General features: G+C 33.6%; 6 protein-coding genes and 2 long non-coding RNA genes across 8 annotated transcripts in view; 5 read left to right on the top strand and 3 right to left on the bottom strand.

Annotated features, from left to right (window-relative positions):
- LOC103511534 (disks large homolog 5) overlaps window positions 1-5,519 on the bottom strand; it is a 38,507-nt gene extending 32,988 nt beyond the window's left edge. The window contains exons 1-3 of the mRNA XM_026825264.1: window positions 5,400-5,519; window positions 541-655; window positions 220-295 (exon numbers count right to left, since the gene is read on the bottom strand). Coding sequence (XP_026681065.1) covers window positions 220-295; window positions 541-580 — 116 coding nt within the window. The 5' untranslated portion in view covers window positions 581-655; window positions 5,400-5,519. The remainder of the gene's footprint in view (window positions 1-219; window positions 296-540; window positions 656-5,399) is intronic.
- LOC103511527 (28S ribosomal protein S28, mitochondrial-like) lies at window positions 1,855-3,600 on the top strand. Its single transcript, XM_026825266.1, has 2 exons — window positions 1,855-1,960; window positions 2,279-3,600. Exon 2 carries the CDS (start codon window positions 2,316-2,318, stop codon window positions 2,817-2,819), a length of 504 nt encoding a protein of 167 aa, XP_026681067.1. The 5' UTR covers window positions 1,855-1,960; window positions 2,279-2,315; the 3' UTR covers window positions 2,820-3,600.
- On the bottom strand, window positions 3,440-13,945 carry LOC103511533 (mitochondrial folate transporter/carrier). The gene is made up of 6 exons (XM_026825263.1): window positions 13,344-13,945; window positions 12,973-13,123; window positions 8,490-8,627; window positions 8,089-8,200; window positions 7,693-7,828; window positions 3,440-4,245 (listed from the first exon to the last, which is right to left on the bottom strand). The coding sequence occupies exons 1-6, from the start codon at window positions 13,471-13,473 to the stop codon at window positions 4,079-4,081; spliced, it is 834 nt and encodes a 277-aa protein (XP_026681064.1). The 5' UTR covers window positions 13,474-13,945; the 3' UTR covers window positions 3,440-4,078.
- On the top strand, window positions 5,964-6,922 carry LOC103511528 (28S ribosomal protein S28, mitochondrial). Its single transcript, XM_008476252.3, has 2 exons — window positions 5,964-6,214; window positions 6,367-6,922. The coding sequence occupies exons 1-2, from the start codon at window positions 6,088-6,090 to the stop codon at window positions 6,741-6,743; spliced, it is 504 nt and encodes a 167-aa protein (XP_008474474.2). The 5' UTR covers window positions 5,964-6,087; the 3' UTR covers window positions 6,744-6,922.
- LOC113468407 lies at window positions 9,191-10,878 on the top strand. The gene is made up of 2 exons (XR_003392168.1): window positions 9,191-10,256; window positions 10,640-10,878. It is a non-coding gene; the product is annotated as an uncharacterized LOC113468407 (long non-coding RNA).
- On the bottom strand, window positions 11,154-12,746 carry LOC113468405. The gene is made up of 2 exons (XR_003392166.1): window positions 11,583-12,746; window positions 11,154-11,485 (listed from the first exon to the last, which is right to left on the bottom strand). It is a non-coding gene; the product is annotated as an uncharacterized LOC113468405 (long non-coding RNA).
- A 246-nt stretch (window positions 13,946-14,191) lies between the features above and the next one.
- On the top strand, window positions 14,192-16,344 carry LOC103511531 (vesicle-trafficking protein SEC22a). Its single transcript, XM_017445025.2, has 5 exons — window positions 14,192-14,635; window positions 14,951-15,117; window positions 15,358-15,570; window positions 15,847-15,968; window positions 16,249-16,344. The coding sequence occupies exons 1-5, from the start codon at window positions 14,457-14,459 to the stop codon at window positions 16,342-16,344; spliced, it is 777 nt and encodes a 258-aa protein (XP_017300514.1). The 5' UTR covers window positions 14,192-14,456.
- A 144-nt stretch (window positions 16,345-16,488) lies between these two features.
- The window catches only part of LOC103511530 (kelch-like protein 17), a 28,294-nt gene continuing 26,255 nt past the window's right edge, over window positions 16,489-18,527 (top strand). Inside the window, exon 1 of the mRNA XM_026825267.1 lies at window positions 16,489-16,928. The gene's annotated coding sequence lies outside the window, so the exon portion shown is untranslated. The remainder of the gene's footprint in view (window positions 16,929-18,527) is intronic.

Raw genomic sequence — 18,527 nt, 5'->3', positions numbered from 1 at the left:
AAATGTGCATTATAATGACCTAATGACTATTAATGACATGAATGTTCAAAACATAAAGTCGATAAAGACAACTTTTTGATTAGTTTTTGAGCCCGATTCTGCTCAAGGGAATTTTTTAGGAGAAAAGAATCATGACTTTAAGCCCTTCTAGGGTTAAATAGTTCAGTAAGTACACTTTGGAAATCTCTTCAAGAGCATTATTTAAAATATTTTACATACCTTCGCAGCACACTGAGATCATGGAGTGCTTTATCACATTGCTGCTTCAACCCCTCATAATCTCTGCTTCTTTCCCCTGCAAATATAATTGAAAAATTAAAATACATGGATTTTACACAGGTATTGAAAACTTTTGGTATTAAAAATTATTTTTATACCTTCAATATCAGAATATTATTTAGGATCACGACATTAGCCTCAGTATCTGACAAAGTCTATAGTTCTGTACTACCTATTAACTTTGTTCATACCAGTTTTCTGTCTTCCATACTTACCAGTTCTTTTCCAGACTTTCATAAAAATCAAACCAGTTATTTATACCTGTTGAGGAGGATTCCAACGAAGGGGGTGCAGAAGACATTAATGAAAAGATACTTGGAGCTGGTGCCTATCCTATTTATGTGCTAGCTATCCATCACCTATTCAACCTTGATACCTGAAACAATGATGTAATACCTGATATGAAACCTAAAAATTTAAATTGCAAATGACAGTGAAAAATTCTGCAACTAGTGTTGGTATTACTTATTTAGTACTTTTACTCCTACCAATATTGACGAAAATTTCTGCATACAGAAATCTTGCAATCTTAACATTGATGTCCCTTAAATGACAAGGGATAAATATTTATTTGATTTCTAAACCAAAAAACCCATGCAAAAAAGTACTGATTGAAATTAGCAAGAGTAAAGGTATCACATAATCACTGAGTTTAGAACACCATAAATGACAGGTCTAGAATATGATAGCTGAAAATAGTTTTAAAATTACACCATTAAATCTGAAAGTAGGTACTTACGAGGAAAGTGCTACTTTAGTTAGCTAAATAGATAGGTAAAGATGATTTTTTTTACACAGAGGAATAGTTTTGAGCAATGTAGGTAAAAGAGTACTAAAATAAGTTACTCTATGCTTCAGTACCTGCACTAGATAAGCAAGTAGGCATAATTTACTTCAAATCCAAAGATCAAGTGCTTATTTCTGTAAAGGTAGTCTTACCACAAGTAGATAGGCAGAATGAGCAGAATCGTAGAATGGTACTGTGCTTATCTCAAGTATTACACTTCGACATGATGATAACTTGGTAACTAATTAAAGTACTTACCTCATTAGGAATTACGGTCATTAATTATAATTGCCTATATGCCTATTCTTGAATTTTTGTTAGATTTTCATAACTTCCTAATAAAAAGTATCACACAACACCATACTCCAAACCAAAGGATAGATCTCAAACACTAATCAGCTGTTTCATGTTTACGGCTGATTTTAGAAGTACATGACGGCTCTCTAGCGGTGAAGTTGTCAACTTTTGAGGAAGATTTTCCAAAGTGGACTCTTCACGTACGATAACTTTGCACTTCCTTTTCCTCACTGGACGAGGATGATAACCACAACGATTAGTGAGAATTTGCTAGTAAAAATAGGTACCTACCTATAGCTAACTTCTTTTTTTTTGTTATCGGGGTAATGAGAAATATTTCTTGTATAGGAATCAACTAGCTGTTGCATCGTGTGAAAGTGGTTTTTACGCTTCACATTGAATTCATTTGACCTTGTCCATCGACGCTAACCTCCTTGTGCTGTATCCATTATCAGCCCCGCGAAATTTTGAAATAGATCAAATTTTGCAGTGGACTGTGGAGAGTTGGAGAAAATAGATTTTCGTTTTGCAATTTTGCTCAAAAATAATTTTTTCTGATAGCTACACTAACTTGTATTGTGTATTCAGAGCTCTGACAGAATTTGCTGGTAAAAATAGGTAGGTACCTACCTATAGCTAACTTCTTTTTTTTTGTTATCGGGGTAATGAGAAATATTTCTTGTATAGGAATCAACTAGCTGTTGCATCGTGTGAAAGTGGTTTTTACGCTTCACATTGAATTCATTTGACCTTGTCCATCGACGCTAGCCTCCTTGTGCTGTATCCATTATCAGCCCCGCGAAATTTTGAAATAGATCAAATTTTGCAGTGGACTGTGGAGAGTTGGAGAAAATAGATTTTCGTTTTGCAATTTTGCTCAAAAATAATTTTTCTGATAGCTACACTTGTATTCAGAGCTCTGTATATTACTGTTAAACTCAGGTACTACACAATGTTAAATAGAACAGTTCTAACTCGATTTCTCAATCACCCATGTAAAGTAAATGCTTTGAAAATGTGTTTCACCACTGAATCTCCTCAAACACCAAGCCAAGATACGGATAAACCCAAAACATCAGGATTTGCTAAAGCCTTTGAGAAGTACACAACACCAGAGCCTGTTGAAGAACCCAAGGATATTGAGTTTGCTAAATTATTCCGAAACTCCAAACTAGTTGACCTTGGGGATGCAGAGAACAAACTTGTGTACGGGAAAATCTTCCATGTAGTCGATGATGATTTGTATATTGACTTTGGTGGCAAGTTCCCCTGTGTGTGTACCAGACCTAGGAAAAATGCAGAAGAGTATGTACGAGGAGCAAGGGTACGATTGATACTGAAAGATCTTGAGCTGTCTACTAAGTTCCTTGGTTCTGAAAAGGACTTGACTATTCTAGAAGCTGATGCTATCCTGCTGGGAGTTGTCAAAAGGAATCTTGGAGAAAATGCTACATAATACTTGTGATCATTATATATAGGTTCTAAAATAATTAGGATTCACATAAATCCACTGCTGAAAACAGTGGATTATTTGTCCAAATGTGTAGTAGGTACTTACAATAAATAGATTATCACTCGATAATGTTATGGAGGTAGTTGAGGTCCATACAAATGTTGTACGCTTCAAGCTGGTGACTACAGTCATACTTAAATCATATTAAATGTCTTTTATACATGTATCTCATCTTGATTTTTTTTTTTTTTTTTTTTTCATATCCTTATTGATTTTGGACATAATATTACTTTCAACAAGTAATGGTAACATTGACCCAATACTATAAAGGCAGAAATATTACTGTAACCTTCAACTGTACTACTGTACCTGAGAGTACAGGATGTGTTACCTAAGCACTTGTAATCTATTACCTTGTGCTCACATCTACCTTCTATTCTCATACAAATAAAATAACTAACCAAGGGGTAGTAGTGTTTACACAAAATGCCTTCAGAACACAGTTCCCCTTACTATACAAGGCTCTTGGGAACAAAATTACTGTTTGTAAAGTATATCTTAGGTTGTTCTGTGAAATTATTAACATTTGACTTAAAGTTCAATAAACAAAGAAAAGATGTTTATTTCATATTGAAGAAAATGAGTTGTGTATTTAATTGGAACAAGGGGTTTTTACTTTTTTGACTGTTTCTCTGATATTTACGTAAATAACTATTTTAGCTAGGGAAAAGATATCAATACACCATTGACATCTTAGAGAGTACCTAGTACCTACCTATCCCCCAAAGGAATTAAATTATGTAAAAAATAAAAGAAAAATAATACTGAAAATCAATACTAGGTTCATAATAAAATGTGTATACAAAGAATTTCTTAAAAATTGGTATACAATGATTTAGGGTCTTGAAAATTACTAGGTAGGTACCTACTTAAACATGTGCAGAAACAGGACAATAGATAGGTATTTTCAATATTAAAACTTTGATACAGTCTTTGATTATTTCTTTTGTGAAACATCTTAGAGATTGTGAAACAAATTAAAGTTAAAAATAGGTTGAATCTAAGATCAACTAACAAATTAAAGTTAAAACTATTCTAATAGCAACTAAGGGAAGGATAACAAAAATAAAGAAAATGATACCTACAGAGGTAAAATAGGTATTGAAGTGAAAAAGTAGTCATCTTGCTAGTCAAGAGAGATATGATTTATGAGTTCACAACCAGTGGGGTCGGAACAAGTATTCAGTCAGATGGGGTAAGAATTACGAGTTGATAACTGGTGAGGTAGGTTTATTCCGAGAGAAGAGAAAGCTGGAGACATTCTCGTATACACCAAATGTGATCATGGTAGCCGGAATAACACGAATCATGTTCACACTAAGACCTTTGTAGAAGCCTTTGTAACCCTCGTACCTGAAATGAAAAATATATTAGCATGCTGTAAAGAATTGTCAAATTACCAGGAGGCTGTTTCTGAAAGCAACATCACACTTTGCAAATATCCTGATTACAAAAAGGTGATGTTACCTCTTGTCAAAAAAACAGAACCGAGGGGAAAAATTGAAATGTAGGTATACCTCTTGCCATAGAAAAAAATTGCCTATGTTAGTTTAATGTAATTTACTCTATAACCAAACATAATTCTATTATACTTACATTTAATTTGTTTTTATATGTAATGTAATGGTCTTGACCAACGGAGATTGAAAGAAAATGATAAGGGCACTATAATTTTAAACACTAAATTAAACAGAAAAAAATTTAGCAAATTAAAAGAGTAAGCACTTTTTAAAATTATATATTGCCTGCATAAATTTTACAAAAGAAAAAAGTAGATACATAAGTACATAAAATCTCAACCTCAACCTATTTTTGGAGTTTGAAAATAGTAGTTTCATTGAAGAATTGAAGATTCAGCAAAAAATAATACCCTACAATTTTAAAATCCTAAAAATTTAAATTGCAAATGACAGTGAAAAATTCTGCAACTAGTGTTGGTATTACTTATTTAGTACTTTTACTCCTACCAATATTAACGAAAATTTCTGAAAACAGAAATCTTGCAATCTTAACAATGATGTCCCTTAAATGACAAGGAATAAATATTTATTTGATTTCTAAACCAAAAAACCCATGCAAAAAAGTACTGATTGAAATTAGCAAGAGTAAAGGTACCACATAATCACTGAGTTTAGAACACCATAAATGACAGGTCTAGAATATGATAGCTGAAAATTGTTTCAAAATTACACCATTTAATCTGACAGTAGGCACTTACGAGGAAAGTGCTACTTTAGTTAGCTACATAGATAGATAAAGATGATTTTTTTACACAGAGGCATAGTTTTGAGCAATGTAGGTAAAAGAGTCCTAAAATAAGTTACTCTATGCTTCAGTACCTGCACTAGATAAGCAAGTAGGCATAATTTACTTCAAATCCAAAGATCAAGTGCTTATTTCTGTAAAGGTAGTCTTACCACAAGTAGGTAGGCAGAATGAGCAGAATCGTAGAATGGTACTTTGCTTATCTCAAGTATTACACTTCGACATGATGATAACTTGGTAACTAATTAAAGTACTTACCTCATTAGGAATTACGGTCATTAATTATAATTACCTATTCTTGACTTTTTGTTAGATTTTCATAACTTCCTAATAAAAAGTATCACACAACACCATATTCCAAAGGATATAGATCTCAAACACTAATCAGCTGTTTCATGTTTACGGCTGATTTTAGTACATGACTGCTCTCTAGCGGTGAAGTTGTCAACTTTTGAGGAAGATTTTCCAAAGTGGACTCTTCACGTACGATAACTTTGCACTTCCTCTTCCTCACTGGACTAGGATCTAGGATGATAACCACAACGATTAGTGAGAATTTGCTGGTAAAAATAGGTAGGTACCTACCTATAGCTAACTTCTTTTTTTTTTGTTATCGGGCTCAGAATAATTATTATTATTCTGAGTTATCGGGGAATGAGAAATCTTTCTTGTATAGCAATCAACTAGCTGTTGCATCGTGTGAAAGTGGTTTTTACGCTTCACATTGAATTCATTTGACCTTGTCCATCGACGCTAGCCTCCTTGTGCTGTATCCATTATCAGCCCCGCGAAATTTTGAAATAGACCAAAATCCAAATTTTGCAGTGGACTTGGACTGTGGAGAAAATAGATTTTCGTTTTGCAATTTTGCTCAAAAATAATTTTTCTGATAGCTACACTTGTATTCAGAGCTCTGTATATTACTGTTAAACTCAGGTACTACACAATGTTAAATAGAACAGTTCTAACTCGATTTCTCAATCACCCATGTAAAGTAAATGCTTTGAAAATGTGTTTCACCACTGAATCTCCTCAAACACCAAGCCAAGATACGGATAAACCCAAAACATCAGGATTTGCTAAAGCCTTTGAGAAGTACACAACACCAGAGCCTGTTTAACTCGATTTCTCAATCACCCATGTAAAGTAAATGCTTTGAAAATGTGTTTCACCACTGAATCTCCTCAAACACCAAGCCAAGATACAGATAAACTCAAAACATCAGGATTTGCCAAAGCCTTTGAGAAGTACACAACACCAGAGCCTGTCGAAGAACCCAAGGATATTGAGTTTGCTAAATTATTCCGAAACTCCAAACTAGTTGACCTTGGGGATGCAGAGAACAAACTTGTGTACGGGAAAATCTTCCATGTAGTTGATGATGATTTGTATATTGACTTTGGTGGCAAGTTCCCCTGTGTGTGTACCAGACCTAGGAAAAATGCAGAGGAGTATGTACGAGGAGCAAGGGTACGATTGATACTGAAAGATCTTGAGCTGTCTACTAAGTTCCTTGGTTCTGAAAAGGACTTGACTATTCTAGAAGCTGATGCTATCCTGCTGGGAGTTGTCAAAAGGAATCTTGGAGAAAATGCTACATAATACTTGTGATCATTATATATAGGTTCTAAAATAATTAGGATTCACATAAATCCACTGCTGAAAACAGTGGATTATTTGTCCAAATGTGTAGTAGGTACTTACAATAAATAGATTATCACTCGATAATGTTATGGAGGTAGTTGAGGTCCATACAAATGTTGTATGCTTCAAGCTGGTGACTACAGTCATACTTAAATCATATTAAATGTCTTTTATACATGTATCTCATCTTGATTTTTTTTTTTTTTTTTTTTTTCTTTATTAATTTTATTTTTTTTTTATAAATGTGTTTTTGTCATTTTTTTTTTTTTTTTTTTTTTTTTTTTTCATATCCTTATTGATTTTGGACATAATAGTATTTCCAACAAGTAATGGTAACATTGACCCAATACTATAAAGGCAGAAATATTACTGTAACCTTCAACTGTACCTGAGAGTACAGGATGTGTTACCTAAGCACTTGTAATCTATTGACTTGTGCTCACATCTACCTTCTATTCTCATACAAATAAAATAACCAATCAAGGGGTAGTAGTGTTTACACAAAATGCCTTCAGAACACAGTTCCCCTTGCTATACAAGGCTCTTGAGAACAAAATTACTGTTTGTAAAGTATATCTTAGGTTGTTTTGTGAAATTATTAGCATTTGACTTAAAGTTCAATAAACAAAGAAAAGATGTTTATTTCATATTGAAGAAAATGAGTTGTGTATTTAATTGAAACAAAAGTTTGCTAAATTATTCCGAAACTCCAAACTAGTTGACCTTGGGGATGCAGAGAACAAACTTGTGTACGGGAAAATCTTCCATGTAGTCGATGATGATTTGTATATTGACTTTGGTGGCAAGTTCCCCTGTGTGTGTACCAGACCTAGGAAAAATGCAGAATTTTTGTGAAAATTTTTTTTTTTTTTTTTTTTTTTTTTTAGATATCATTGTGGGAGGGAGCTCAAATAAGGAGGGAGACTTACAAGTTTAGAATCAAGAGGTAGATCATAGTATTGTGTGTAGTGTGATTTCATCTCCTCGTACACCATGAATTGTACAGCTCCATGAGATACCCCAAACATGCCTGGTACAAAACCCTGGAACAACATACCAGAGAATTATAAGAATAACTTTAGGATAGAATATTAGAGCTATGAGTAGAAGTTAAAAAGGACTTGCCTGAAGATAAAAAGTCTCATCCTGGAAGCTAAAATAAAAATACTTTAATTACTTTAAAACACACCATTTCCTGTATATCATTATGTGCTATAACATTAGGACAAGTATTGAGCACCAGATTTTTTCCCCTTGTTTGCTTAGGCACCTCAAATGAAGTTTCCTATAGGTATTTAGTTACCTTATACAAGCCTCGAATTCCTTCTACTGAGTAAATTTTGTGCAGAGCATCAATCATGCCAGAGTACCGTTTTGATGTGGGTACTTTATCATTTGCATATTGTAAACATAATCTGAAACACAATCATGCATGTCATAAATTAAGTATATCTCCAATAGTTTATCTGTTGTAAATTCAACTCATGTCTCTTCACATTGTTATGGGCTTCAGGCATCACCTATCATACTGATATATTCTGAAGTGACATCACTTGAGTGAATTTTCAATAACCAACTATAAATTAACAATACAATAATGGTAAAGAGGTTGGTAGGTAATCGTAATCATTCTCAAGAGTTAAAACAGTGATAAGAATGAGTTGTGTTTTCCCATTATGACACCCATGGGGCATTATTTCTTACCTTGTTTTGACCACCCACACAGGGTTAGTCATGACTAGAGTAAGAATACCAGCTTCGGCTGCTGCTACCATGTTCATTGTCGGCCCAATAGGTTTGGTTGTATTTCCCTGTTGAATCCATGTCTTGATTGTGTTGTAACTGAAATTATTAAGAGTGAACAGTGCATCAAAATCCACTAGGTGTTGATCACCAAAAACAGGGTTTATTAACATTTAATTAATGGGAAACCAAAGATAGGTATTTTCAATATTAAAACTTTGATACAGTCTTTGATTATTTCTTTTGTGAAACATCTTAGAGATTGTGAAACAAATTAAAGTTAAAAATAGGTTGAATCTAAGATCAACTAACAAATTAAAGTTAAAACTATTCTAATAGCAACTAAGGGAAGGATAACAAAAATAAAGAAAATGATACCTACAGAGGTAAAATAGGTATTGAAGTGAAAAAGTAGTCATCTTGCTAGTCAAGAGAGATATGATTTATGAGTTCACAACCAGTGGGGTCGGAACAAGTATTCAGTCAGATGGGGTAAGAATTACGAGTTGATAACTGGTGAGGTAGGTTTATTCCGAGAGAAGAGAAAGCTGGAGACATTCTCGTATACACCAAATGTGATCATGGTAGCCGGAATAACACGAATCATGTTCACACTAAGACCTTTGTAGAAGCCTTTGTAACCCTCGTACCTGAAATGAAAAATATATTAGCATGCTGTAAAGAATTGTCAAATTACCAGGAGGCTGTTTCTGAAAGCAACATCACACTTTGCAAATATCCTGATTACAAAAAGGTGATGTTACCTCTTGTCAAAAAAACAGAACCGAGGGGAAAAATTGAAATGTAGGTATACCTCTTGCCATAGAAAAAAATTGCCTATGTTAGTTTAATGTAATTTACTCTATAACCAAACATAATTCTATTATACTTACATTTAATTTGTTTTTATGATATGTAATGTAATGGTCTTGATCAACGGAGATTGAAAGAAAATGATAAGGGCACTATAATTTTAAACACTAAATTAAACAGAAAAAAATTGAGCAAATTAAAAGAGTAAGCACTTTTTAAAATTATATATTGCCTGCATAAATTTTACAAAAGAAAAAAGTAGATACATAAGTACATAAAATCTCAACCTCAACCTATTTTTGGAGTTTGAAAATAGTAGTGTCATTGAAGAATTGAAGATTCAGCAAAAATAATATCCTACAATTTTAAAAGAAATGTTTGTAACAACTATTTGAATATTTCTTGTAGGTATATTTTCTTAGCTTTAACACTAGAAAAAATAATGAAAAAATTATTACACAGAAACATCAAAATACAAGAAGTAAAATTTCAGTCAGACTGTTGAAAAAAGTAAAAAATAATGATAATAAAATAAAGTAGGTCTGTAAACAATAAAATTATAAGTTCCTTAAACAAAATATTAAAATTTTGGATTTATAGCCAGGGATTTGGCTATACTTTCTTTTTAGAAAAAGGGCATAAGTATTTACTGAATAATAATATTTATATCTGAATTCAATCTAAAATTTTCTGCCCCATATATTCTTCATAATAACAATTTCTTCACAAATTTACGTTACCCCTACAGTGAAGAAAATTTAATATTAAATGGCAGTTCGATCAACAATAAGGTTTGGACTTAGCTAGCAGTGATGACACCTGGGAAAATTAATCTCCAAACATTAAATAAACAAGTAGATATTAATGGGTATCTAAATCTACATTCGTTAAAGAACATTTTACAATAGACAAAAGGTAAGTACCAAGAATATTAAAATTTTGGATTTATAGCCAGGGATTTCTAATCCCTGGCTATACTTTCTTTTTAGAAAAGGGGCATAAGTATTTACTGAATAATAGATATAATAAATATTAATAAAAATATTTATATTTGAATTCAATCTAAAATTTTGTACCCCATATATTCTTCATAATAACAATTTCTTTACAAATTTACGTTACCCCTACAGTGAAGAAAATTTAATATTAAATGGAAGTTCGATCAACAATAAGGTTTGGACTTAGCTAGCAGTGATGACACCTGGGAAAATTAATCTCCAAACATTAAATAAACAAGTGGATATTAATGGGTATCTAAATCTACATTCGTTAAAGAACATTTTACAATAGACAAAAAGGTAAGTACCAAGAGAAATATGTTTGGTATAAAGTAAACATACATTAAGTAACAAGAGGACATACAAAAATAGCTAGGCCTGAGAAATACCTACGACAATCATAAGAAATGCTTTCTACTCCACTCATGTGAAGAATTCTAGTATTGTGTTCGATTTGACCAGAGATAATTATAAAAGAGAAAGTAAGTGTGTATTTACAAATTTCACAGCCAAAAATAAAAAGAATTGAAGGAAAATAATCATCAGCAGACAGACACCTGGAAATATGTTAATTTTTTAGGAAGAAACTAAACAAAGAAAATTTATTGAATGTAAGAAAGAAAAGAATCACTGCTAGCAATTCATTTAGTAGAGGTAAATTGGGTTGAACTGGACTGTCAAGTCACCAGAAAACCCATCATTTTCATACATACATTAAGTAACAAGAGGACATACAAAAATAGCTAGGCCTGAGAAATACCTACGACAATCATAAGAAATGCTTTCTACTCCACTGATGTGAAGAATTCTAGTATTGTGTTCGATTTGACCAGAGATAATTATAAGAGAGAAAGTAAGTGTGTATTTACAAATTTCACAGCCAAAAATAAAAAGAATTGAAGGAAAATAATCATCAGCAGACAGACACCTGGAAATATGTTAAATTTTTAGGAAGAAACTAAACAAAGAAAATTTATTAAATGTAAGAAAGAAAAGAATCACTGCTAGCAATTCATTTAGTAGAGGTAAATTGGGTTGAACTGGACTGTCAAGTCACCTTTCTGGTTTTCTACCCATCATTTTCACAACTGATAGGAGCTTAATTTACGTATTTAATTAGATTGATAAGTAATTCCACCACACTGACTACGCGTATGGACATCTATTAGGTACATTTGAAAACATGACACACAACATCGTGCTTTCATCACAGGTAACTATAACTTCACCTACTAACTCCAACCTACGCGTATGGACATCTATTAGGTACATTTGAAAACATGACACACAACATCGTGCTTTCATCACAGGTAACTATAACTTCACCTACTCCAATTATTCTAATCTTTTAACCAAGTAGCATTGTACCAGGAGAAAGGCGTGATCCATTTTGTCAATGGCTAATGCAATATTACATGACTAAAAAAATGGCTCATGCCATGCTTCACTTGCTTGAACTACAAGAGTTTCCAAGATGGTACTATTTTGACCAGAGTTCTTATAAAGAGAACTCCTATTACAAATTACTACATGTACGTATTTGTAGTTGTAACTACATTATTTTTTAACCATTAAGGTATTCTTCATCTTATTTTTAATAAACTACCTGAATACAAAATGCTACTGAATGCAATGAAATATTACAGACTAAACTACTCTAGGCAGCTTAAGCCATAGTATACCAGATTTATTCCTACACAACACTTTGTAAGTTCAACCAACACGTAAAATGTCGAAAATAAGTAAAAACATAAGGAAAAAACTTCAGAAAGTCAAAATCGCAAAGTGTTCGATCGCAATTTGTAAAAAACTAAAATCTACCAAAGTCTCTCCCACATGACCCGATACCAGTCTCTACATGGTACAGCTTGTCACACATGATCCGAGGAGCAGCATTGTCCTAAATAATTAGTGTACGCCCAGGCCCAGGGATCCATTCCCAATTTCTTTCTTCATAAACTTCTCAAAGACATGTGTGGGATAGCACATGCAAATGATACAGTTTGAACCTACCATAAACATCAGACCTTCAATAATTTCAATTAATTGTGCAACCTCAATAGTTTTATTATAATGCTTGTGCCCTCTCAAGAAGTGTTCAATTGCCCCTCAATTATTGGATTTTATTTATTTGTGAACTTCTCATAGATAAGCAAAACTAGACATATGTTGGGCAGCACATGCAACAGATATGGTGTGAGACCCTTGTAGAAGCCTGCAGCTCCCTCATACCTCCAGGTCTCCGTAATGCAATGCACAGTGCCTCGGTAGTTATGATGCTGGTCCTGGAGACGAGCCCGTATCACTTGGTAAGGATACGTGAGCACTGCAGCTGCTAGCTTGGAGGAGGCTGCAAATGAGAGATACTCCAAGGTGCTCTGCAATGTGAACAGATGAGAACGCTCTTGAATAATGTTGCAAGATAAAACCTTTTTTTTTTTTTTTTTTTTTTTTTTAGTATTTTTGTACCATTTACTTATAGTGGATAGGTATATTGGTCTGTCTGAGAATTACTTTCATTTATAACAGACAAGAAAAAGGGAGTTAAAAATGCCCTTGTTGTGGCCTTTAAAATTTCTGACACACAGGATAAAGATATTTCCCCCTCCCTTTCTATATTCTCAAATACTTACAATAAAAAGTAGAATCCCCATGCACTTCCTGATCCCCATATGTTGGGTGTAACTCCCTTGTACAAGCCTTTGAATCCTTCCTGTCTAAATATTGTATGGACAGCATTGGATAGGTTATTGTAGCTGGGATTTGGGGATCGACCATCAGACACTGAAAACGCAAAAAAGTTAATTGTTTGAAAAATGCTACAATAATATGGTAGTGAGTTATTCCAAAATTCAAAGACTAAAATATAGACTTGGATACAAGTTAACAGTACCTATGGAAGAAGGTATTGAGGGACATTCTAGAAAACTCATTTTGTACTTAGCAATGATTTGATATCTGATTGGCCAGGTGCCAAATTTTGCAGGTGTACCAATCTTCTCACCTGCAAATCTAATTTTGAGCAGATCCAATGGATGCAATATTAATGTTGATGTAACACCACCTGTGACTCCTGCTAACAGATGTTCATACTTGATGTTCTTCAATAGATCAGGAGCTTTAGGATTCTTCATATTAGGATTTGTAGAACTAATTTTTGTAAAATGTAACAACTAAAGTAAGAACCAACAAGTAGTCAAAACTTGGATGAAAGATTAGTAAACTTCAACTGTAAGCTTTAGCATTGATTTCCCACATTCTATGAAACAACACAGATAGTAAAAGAATATTATCACACATAAAAAGCATCCTCTTCCGGGTGGAAACTTTGGATTTTAAACTGGATTGGAACTGGGATGAAGGATCAAAGATTTCATCATTTTATCAGTCTAACCTCAAAGGGTATTATCAAACACTTTTTTAGCACACGTTCGAAGGAAAGTTACAAAATTGGAGTCGTCTACGTTTCGAATTGCACTAATAAGCTACAAATTCAATATTATTACACAAGAATAATGATTAATTAATTAAAGGGGTAATTAATTTGTTAAATGCTAGTACAATAGATGAATAGAACTTTACATAAACAAATCTTGCACCTATTTTGCATTTTGCAAAAAGAAAAGTGCAAAATCAGCTGACATGTAGACGCCTTGAAAATAATACCAGGATATGCAATAAGCATTTACTTTTGACGTTCTTTTCACACGATGTAAAAATTTCATACGCGAAATGGGGGGGAAAAAGGCTTCACTTTTTGAAATGTCAAATCACATCTGCGTCAACTGTTTTACCTCCAAGAATTTTATCAACAAAAGTTAACCGCGAAATTTTAAATTTTTGTAACGTCAGAAGTTTCCTGTATTTGGTGCAAATTTGCAAAAGGTTTTTCGCCGCAACAGCCCAGAAAGCAGACGGCAGAAGGCCTTGTAGAAATCTTCTAGTTAGGACTTTTTTTAAAATTTATCTTTTACTTCACCTAGGTATAAAGTTCTCTACAGTGTCAAGCTCTAACAGTTTCAATAAAAATATAAAATGTTTCCAAACCAAGTGTAACGGCAATAAGACCTGTTGGCTCAACAAGATTGGTAATAAATTTCCATCATAGACCAGCAAGATGATTCATAATGCTATTATATTGCGTACTGGAGATGGCTTAACATTGACATCAAGTACAGATGAAAGAAATCAAGACAATGTCCAAGATGGACACAAGAAGTATTTGAAGTTGCTAGCGAAGAATCTGAAAAAGCTAGACAACAAGTGTTTCATCAACCTGGGACCTTCCAATTTATAGTAAGTTTAGGAATAAATCCCTGCATCAATATGAGATGGTAGTTATTTAAAAACTGCCTTGGGTATCTAGTTGCAAACCTTAATCAATATTGAATTTTTTCCTGAATTAATTACATTTTCACCTAGATAACTAAGAATAGTATTGAGAAATGGTACCTTTCTGTAAACAAATAGGTAGTAACTGTACCAAATACCAAACACTGAACTAACCAAGAATAAAACTGACATTACATTATTTTTATTTATTTTTTTTTTACTGTTTTCCCCACATCTAGCTAAATTAAGGTTATATTTGCTTTATGTTTCTCTTTCCAGCTTCATAAAAAACTTGGACATGATGACATACATTGCTATCATTGATGTCAGATATCCAACCACTCTGGCAATCTGTTTCCTGAAAGAAATTCAAAATGAATTCTCCGGCAAATATGATGCTAGGGAAATAGCCAAAATGAAGAGGCCTTATTCCTGTATTGAATTTAGTAAGTTTCATAGGAGTAAAAAAATTGTATCAAAATCAAATTGTATTGTGTAATATTCTCACTGTGTTGAGGCTGGAACTTGGCCTGGCACACTCCCTCTAGATATTATAGTATTTGATTGAAGACTCATTAAGTTGTTGTCGATTTAAACTATTGTATGGAAAACAGGGCTCTTTTCAGGCTCTTTGGAACTTTTCACTAATTAACTGTTATTTAACAAAAGTTAACCACACTTTTCAGATGATGACATTCTCAAAATGATTAAAAGATACAACCGACCCCAAAGTCTGACCACAAGAATTGACCTACAGGAGGTAAACAAGGATCTACAGGGTGACCCATTGAAACAGCTCACTCTGTCTGATCTAGAACCAAAGCCAGTGGTTCTTCATAATAGTCATAAATATAATCATGGTTCGACAATGAAACCATCAGAAAATTTATATGCAGGTGGTAAGTGCTCCTTTCTCTCTCTCTCTCTCCCTCTCCCTCCCTCCTTCCCTCTCTCTCTCCCCCCCTCCCTGTTTTGTGATACCCATAGTTGTTGAACCAACATCAGTGTTGTAGTTGTTAGCATCATAGACTTTGAATGTGGAGGAGCTTGGTGGTTCAAGTCCAAGTCAAGGCATAAAATCCAGTATATTTAGTACAGATTTTACTCAAGGGACTCTGTGACAAGCTTTTTTTTAAATCTAGTTTTAACAACTCATCATTATTTGTTTGTTCCAGTGGGACCATTATCTCGTATGGAGTGCCTACATTGGTACCACTACATCATTCTGGTCTTCTCTATTCTCACTGGGCTCTTGTCTGGGTTCCGGTGGTTTGAGTATGATAGCTCAGATGATGAGGTAAGTAAATTAATTAATCAGTGGTTGGGTGGAAGAGCTCCTCTAGGAAAGATACATAGATAGTTTTAATATTATTAACATAGGTACGTTCTAATGCTAGCTACTACTCCTTCACCTTCAGGTACCACTTAAGGAAAAAAAAAATGATTTATTATGTCTAGCACAAATACTTAAAGACTTGAAAAGACATCTGAAAAGTTCAGTGGTTGTTTTGGAGAGTTAGGACTTAGAATAAAGTGTCCCTTGCTACTTTTATGAATGTCTTTTTTTTTCTTTCCAGGATTCACTGTTCCCTTACATATTTGCCCTACATTTCCTGTCGTCATTCATACAGGTAAGCTTTTTTTTTTACTTAATCAGCTTTCATTTGAAGTGACAGTAAAAATGGCGTCTACACATGTAAATAGGCAGCTAGTATCTTCATAAGTAGCTGAAAATGGAACTCGCACCGAATCACACACATTTGTATTGTCAGTGGAGCAGTCTCGAGTCAGAACGAAGCAATCGCTCTTCTGTGTGCAAACATTTTCTGCTTATCATTCCGTCTGAAAACCTAAACACAAGCACAACTCGCACTAGGGCCCAGGGGTCCTCTGACAGCATAGCTTTCAGTAGAGTCCGCGACACAAGATCGCGATGAGCTGACGGTTTTCCGCGAAAAAGTTGAAAAATTCTTAGCAAAAATAAAAAAAAGTCCGTGATTTTTTTTATTTTTTATAATTTTCCCTCTAAAAAAATCCACATTTTCTTTATTTTTCATGGAATTGTTTCCATTCCTGCGGTTTTATTTTCGTGAAATTTAATTTTCCTTGAATTTTGCGGGAGGTTTTTGGTGTGAGGGAAATTTTCAGCTTTCTATTCCAAGTCCCACCCTGGGAGTATCAAGTAGAAATTGGGAATCCGGACGAAATCAGGAATCTGAGTTGGCGGAATCGGATTTGTTGTCGTCTGAAAAAACAGGTAAGTTTTTGGTAAATTTTATTTGCTTTGATATAGATACCTAGGTATTACTTAGTTAGGTACCACCTAACTTATTAAAGTCCTAGTCAGCAATAATGTCTGGAAGAACCATCCTCAAAAATTATTGTTTCCACCTTATTCCTAAGAAAAGCAAGAAAAAAAATTAAGTTCTTTTTCATTATTCTTTCTAGGCATTGGTCCTGTTTCGGATTCTATTTTAAAGGTATTAAATTTATCACAAAAGTTATTTGAGAATAAAAGAATAAATGGAAAAACATGAAAAGTTTTCAATATTCCAATTTTATGTTTCTGTTAGATGAATTTATAATTTAAGTGAATGTAACCAAATGAAATACAGCGTCAAATTAATTTCTGTTTTTAAATTTTGTAAAAGCAAACGTCTTTTTGTATTATTGTACACATCATATTTCAATACTTTGGTACTAGATATTAAACTGTTCAACACTCTAAATAAAGCACCAAACAACATACTATTTAAATTTATATAAGCATTTATGAAAAATATGTTTATGTTTGAGCGTGATAAAGTTGTAATTCAAATGTCGTGACTGAAAAAATGAAAAGCAACAATTTTCGCAAATTATAGAGTAGATGAAAAACGCAAGTTGTAATGCATTTCCCTCTGTTTCGTTGCAAACTCAATTATGTTTAATTTGATCTGTCTGTAAGTCTGTATCACTTGCAAGCGGGTTCATTGAACTCTATCCTATAGCAAGTCAGATTACTATTTTACGTGATTTTTAGTTGAACCCTTACAGACTGACTCCATAAACCGGTACACTTAACCGTCACGGATACGTTCCGTTACCTTACGTCTAGCTTATTCCTGGGGAGTCAGAAAGATGTAGTTCGAAGTTTTCCCAAATATTGTAGGTAATCTCGTTCAGGACAGCTACACTACCATCACTTTACGTGAGCTCACGTGACGTGCCGTGATGGTAGTGTGATGTTTCTACCTTTATTCAGCACGGGGTGACCTTTAGGGGTGACTGTTTATATTCAGCCACATTAGATTACCTATCCCTGTAACCATGAAATTAATGAATTTAAAAAAAGTGTTCTCTCTTTTGCCAACACCTTGTACCCAGACTACCCCGTGTCACCAAGGTTTCAAGACACCCAGTGTTAGGAAACACTATGTTCACACAATATTTACACTCACCTCCTCTCTGTATTGAATTTTATTTCCCCTCCTCTACCTCCCACCTCCTCCCCTTTACCTCTCACTCTAAACATGAACACTTGAAAATGTAAACAAAACTCAAGTGGCACTTGAAATATTTTATGATAGAATCTCTCTGGAAGCTCGTTTTTTAAAATAATTTCTATCAAATTTATCAATTTTCTAAAATTTCCTTTAGTAGTTTTGTCTTTTTTGTAGAATTTCGTTCATAAAAGTGTACTTCGATATTTGTTCTTTTCTTTTTCCCCTCTCATTCTTTACCTACACATTGGAAATTTAGGCACATCCACTAATACCTACTCATTTACCTAAGCTATACGTACTCTCTCTCCTCATACTTTAGTTTGTCAACATTCCGGAAAATGATATTATTATCATCACTCAGGTATACCTAC

The sequence above is a fragment of the Diaphorina citri genome, unplaced genomic scaffold, assembly GCF_000475195.1.
Source record: "Diaphorina citri unplaced genomic scaffold, Diaci psyllid genome assembly version 1.1 scaffold724, whole genome shotgun sequence".
NCBI classification, from domain to species: Eukaryota; Metazoa; Arthropoda; class Insecta; order Hemiptera; family Psyllidae; genus Diaphorina; species Diaphorina citri.
This window is presented reverse-complemented; position numbering and strand designations above follow the sequence as displayed.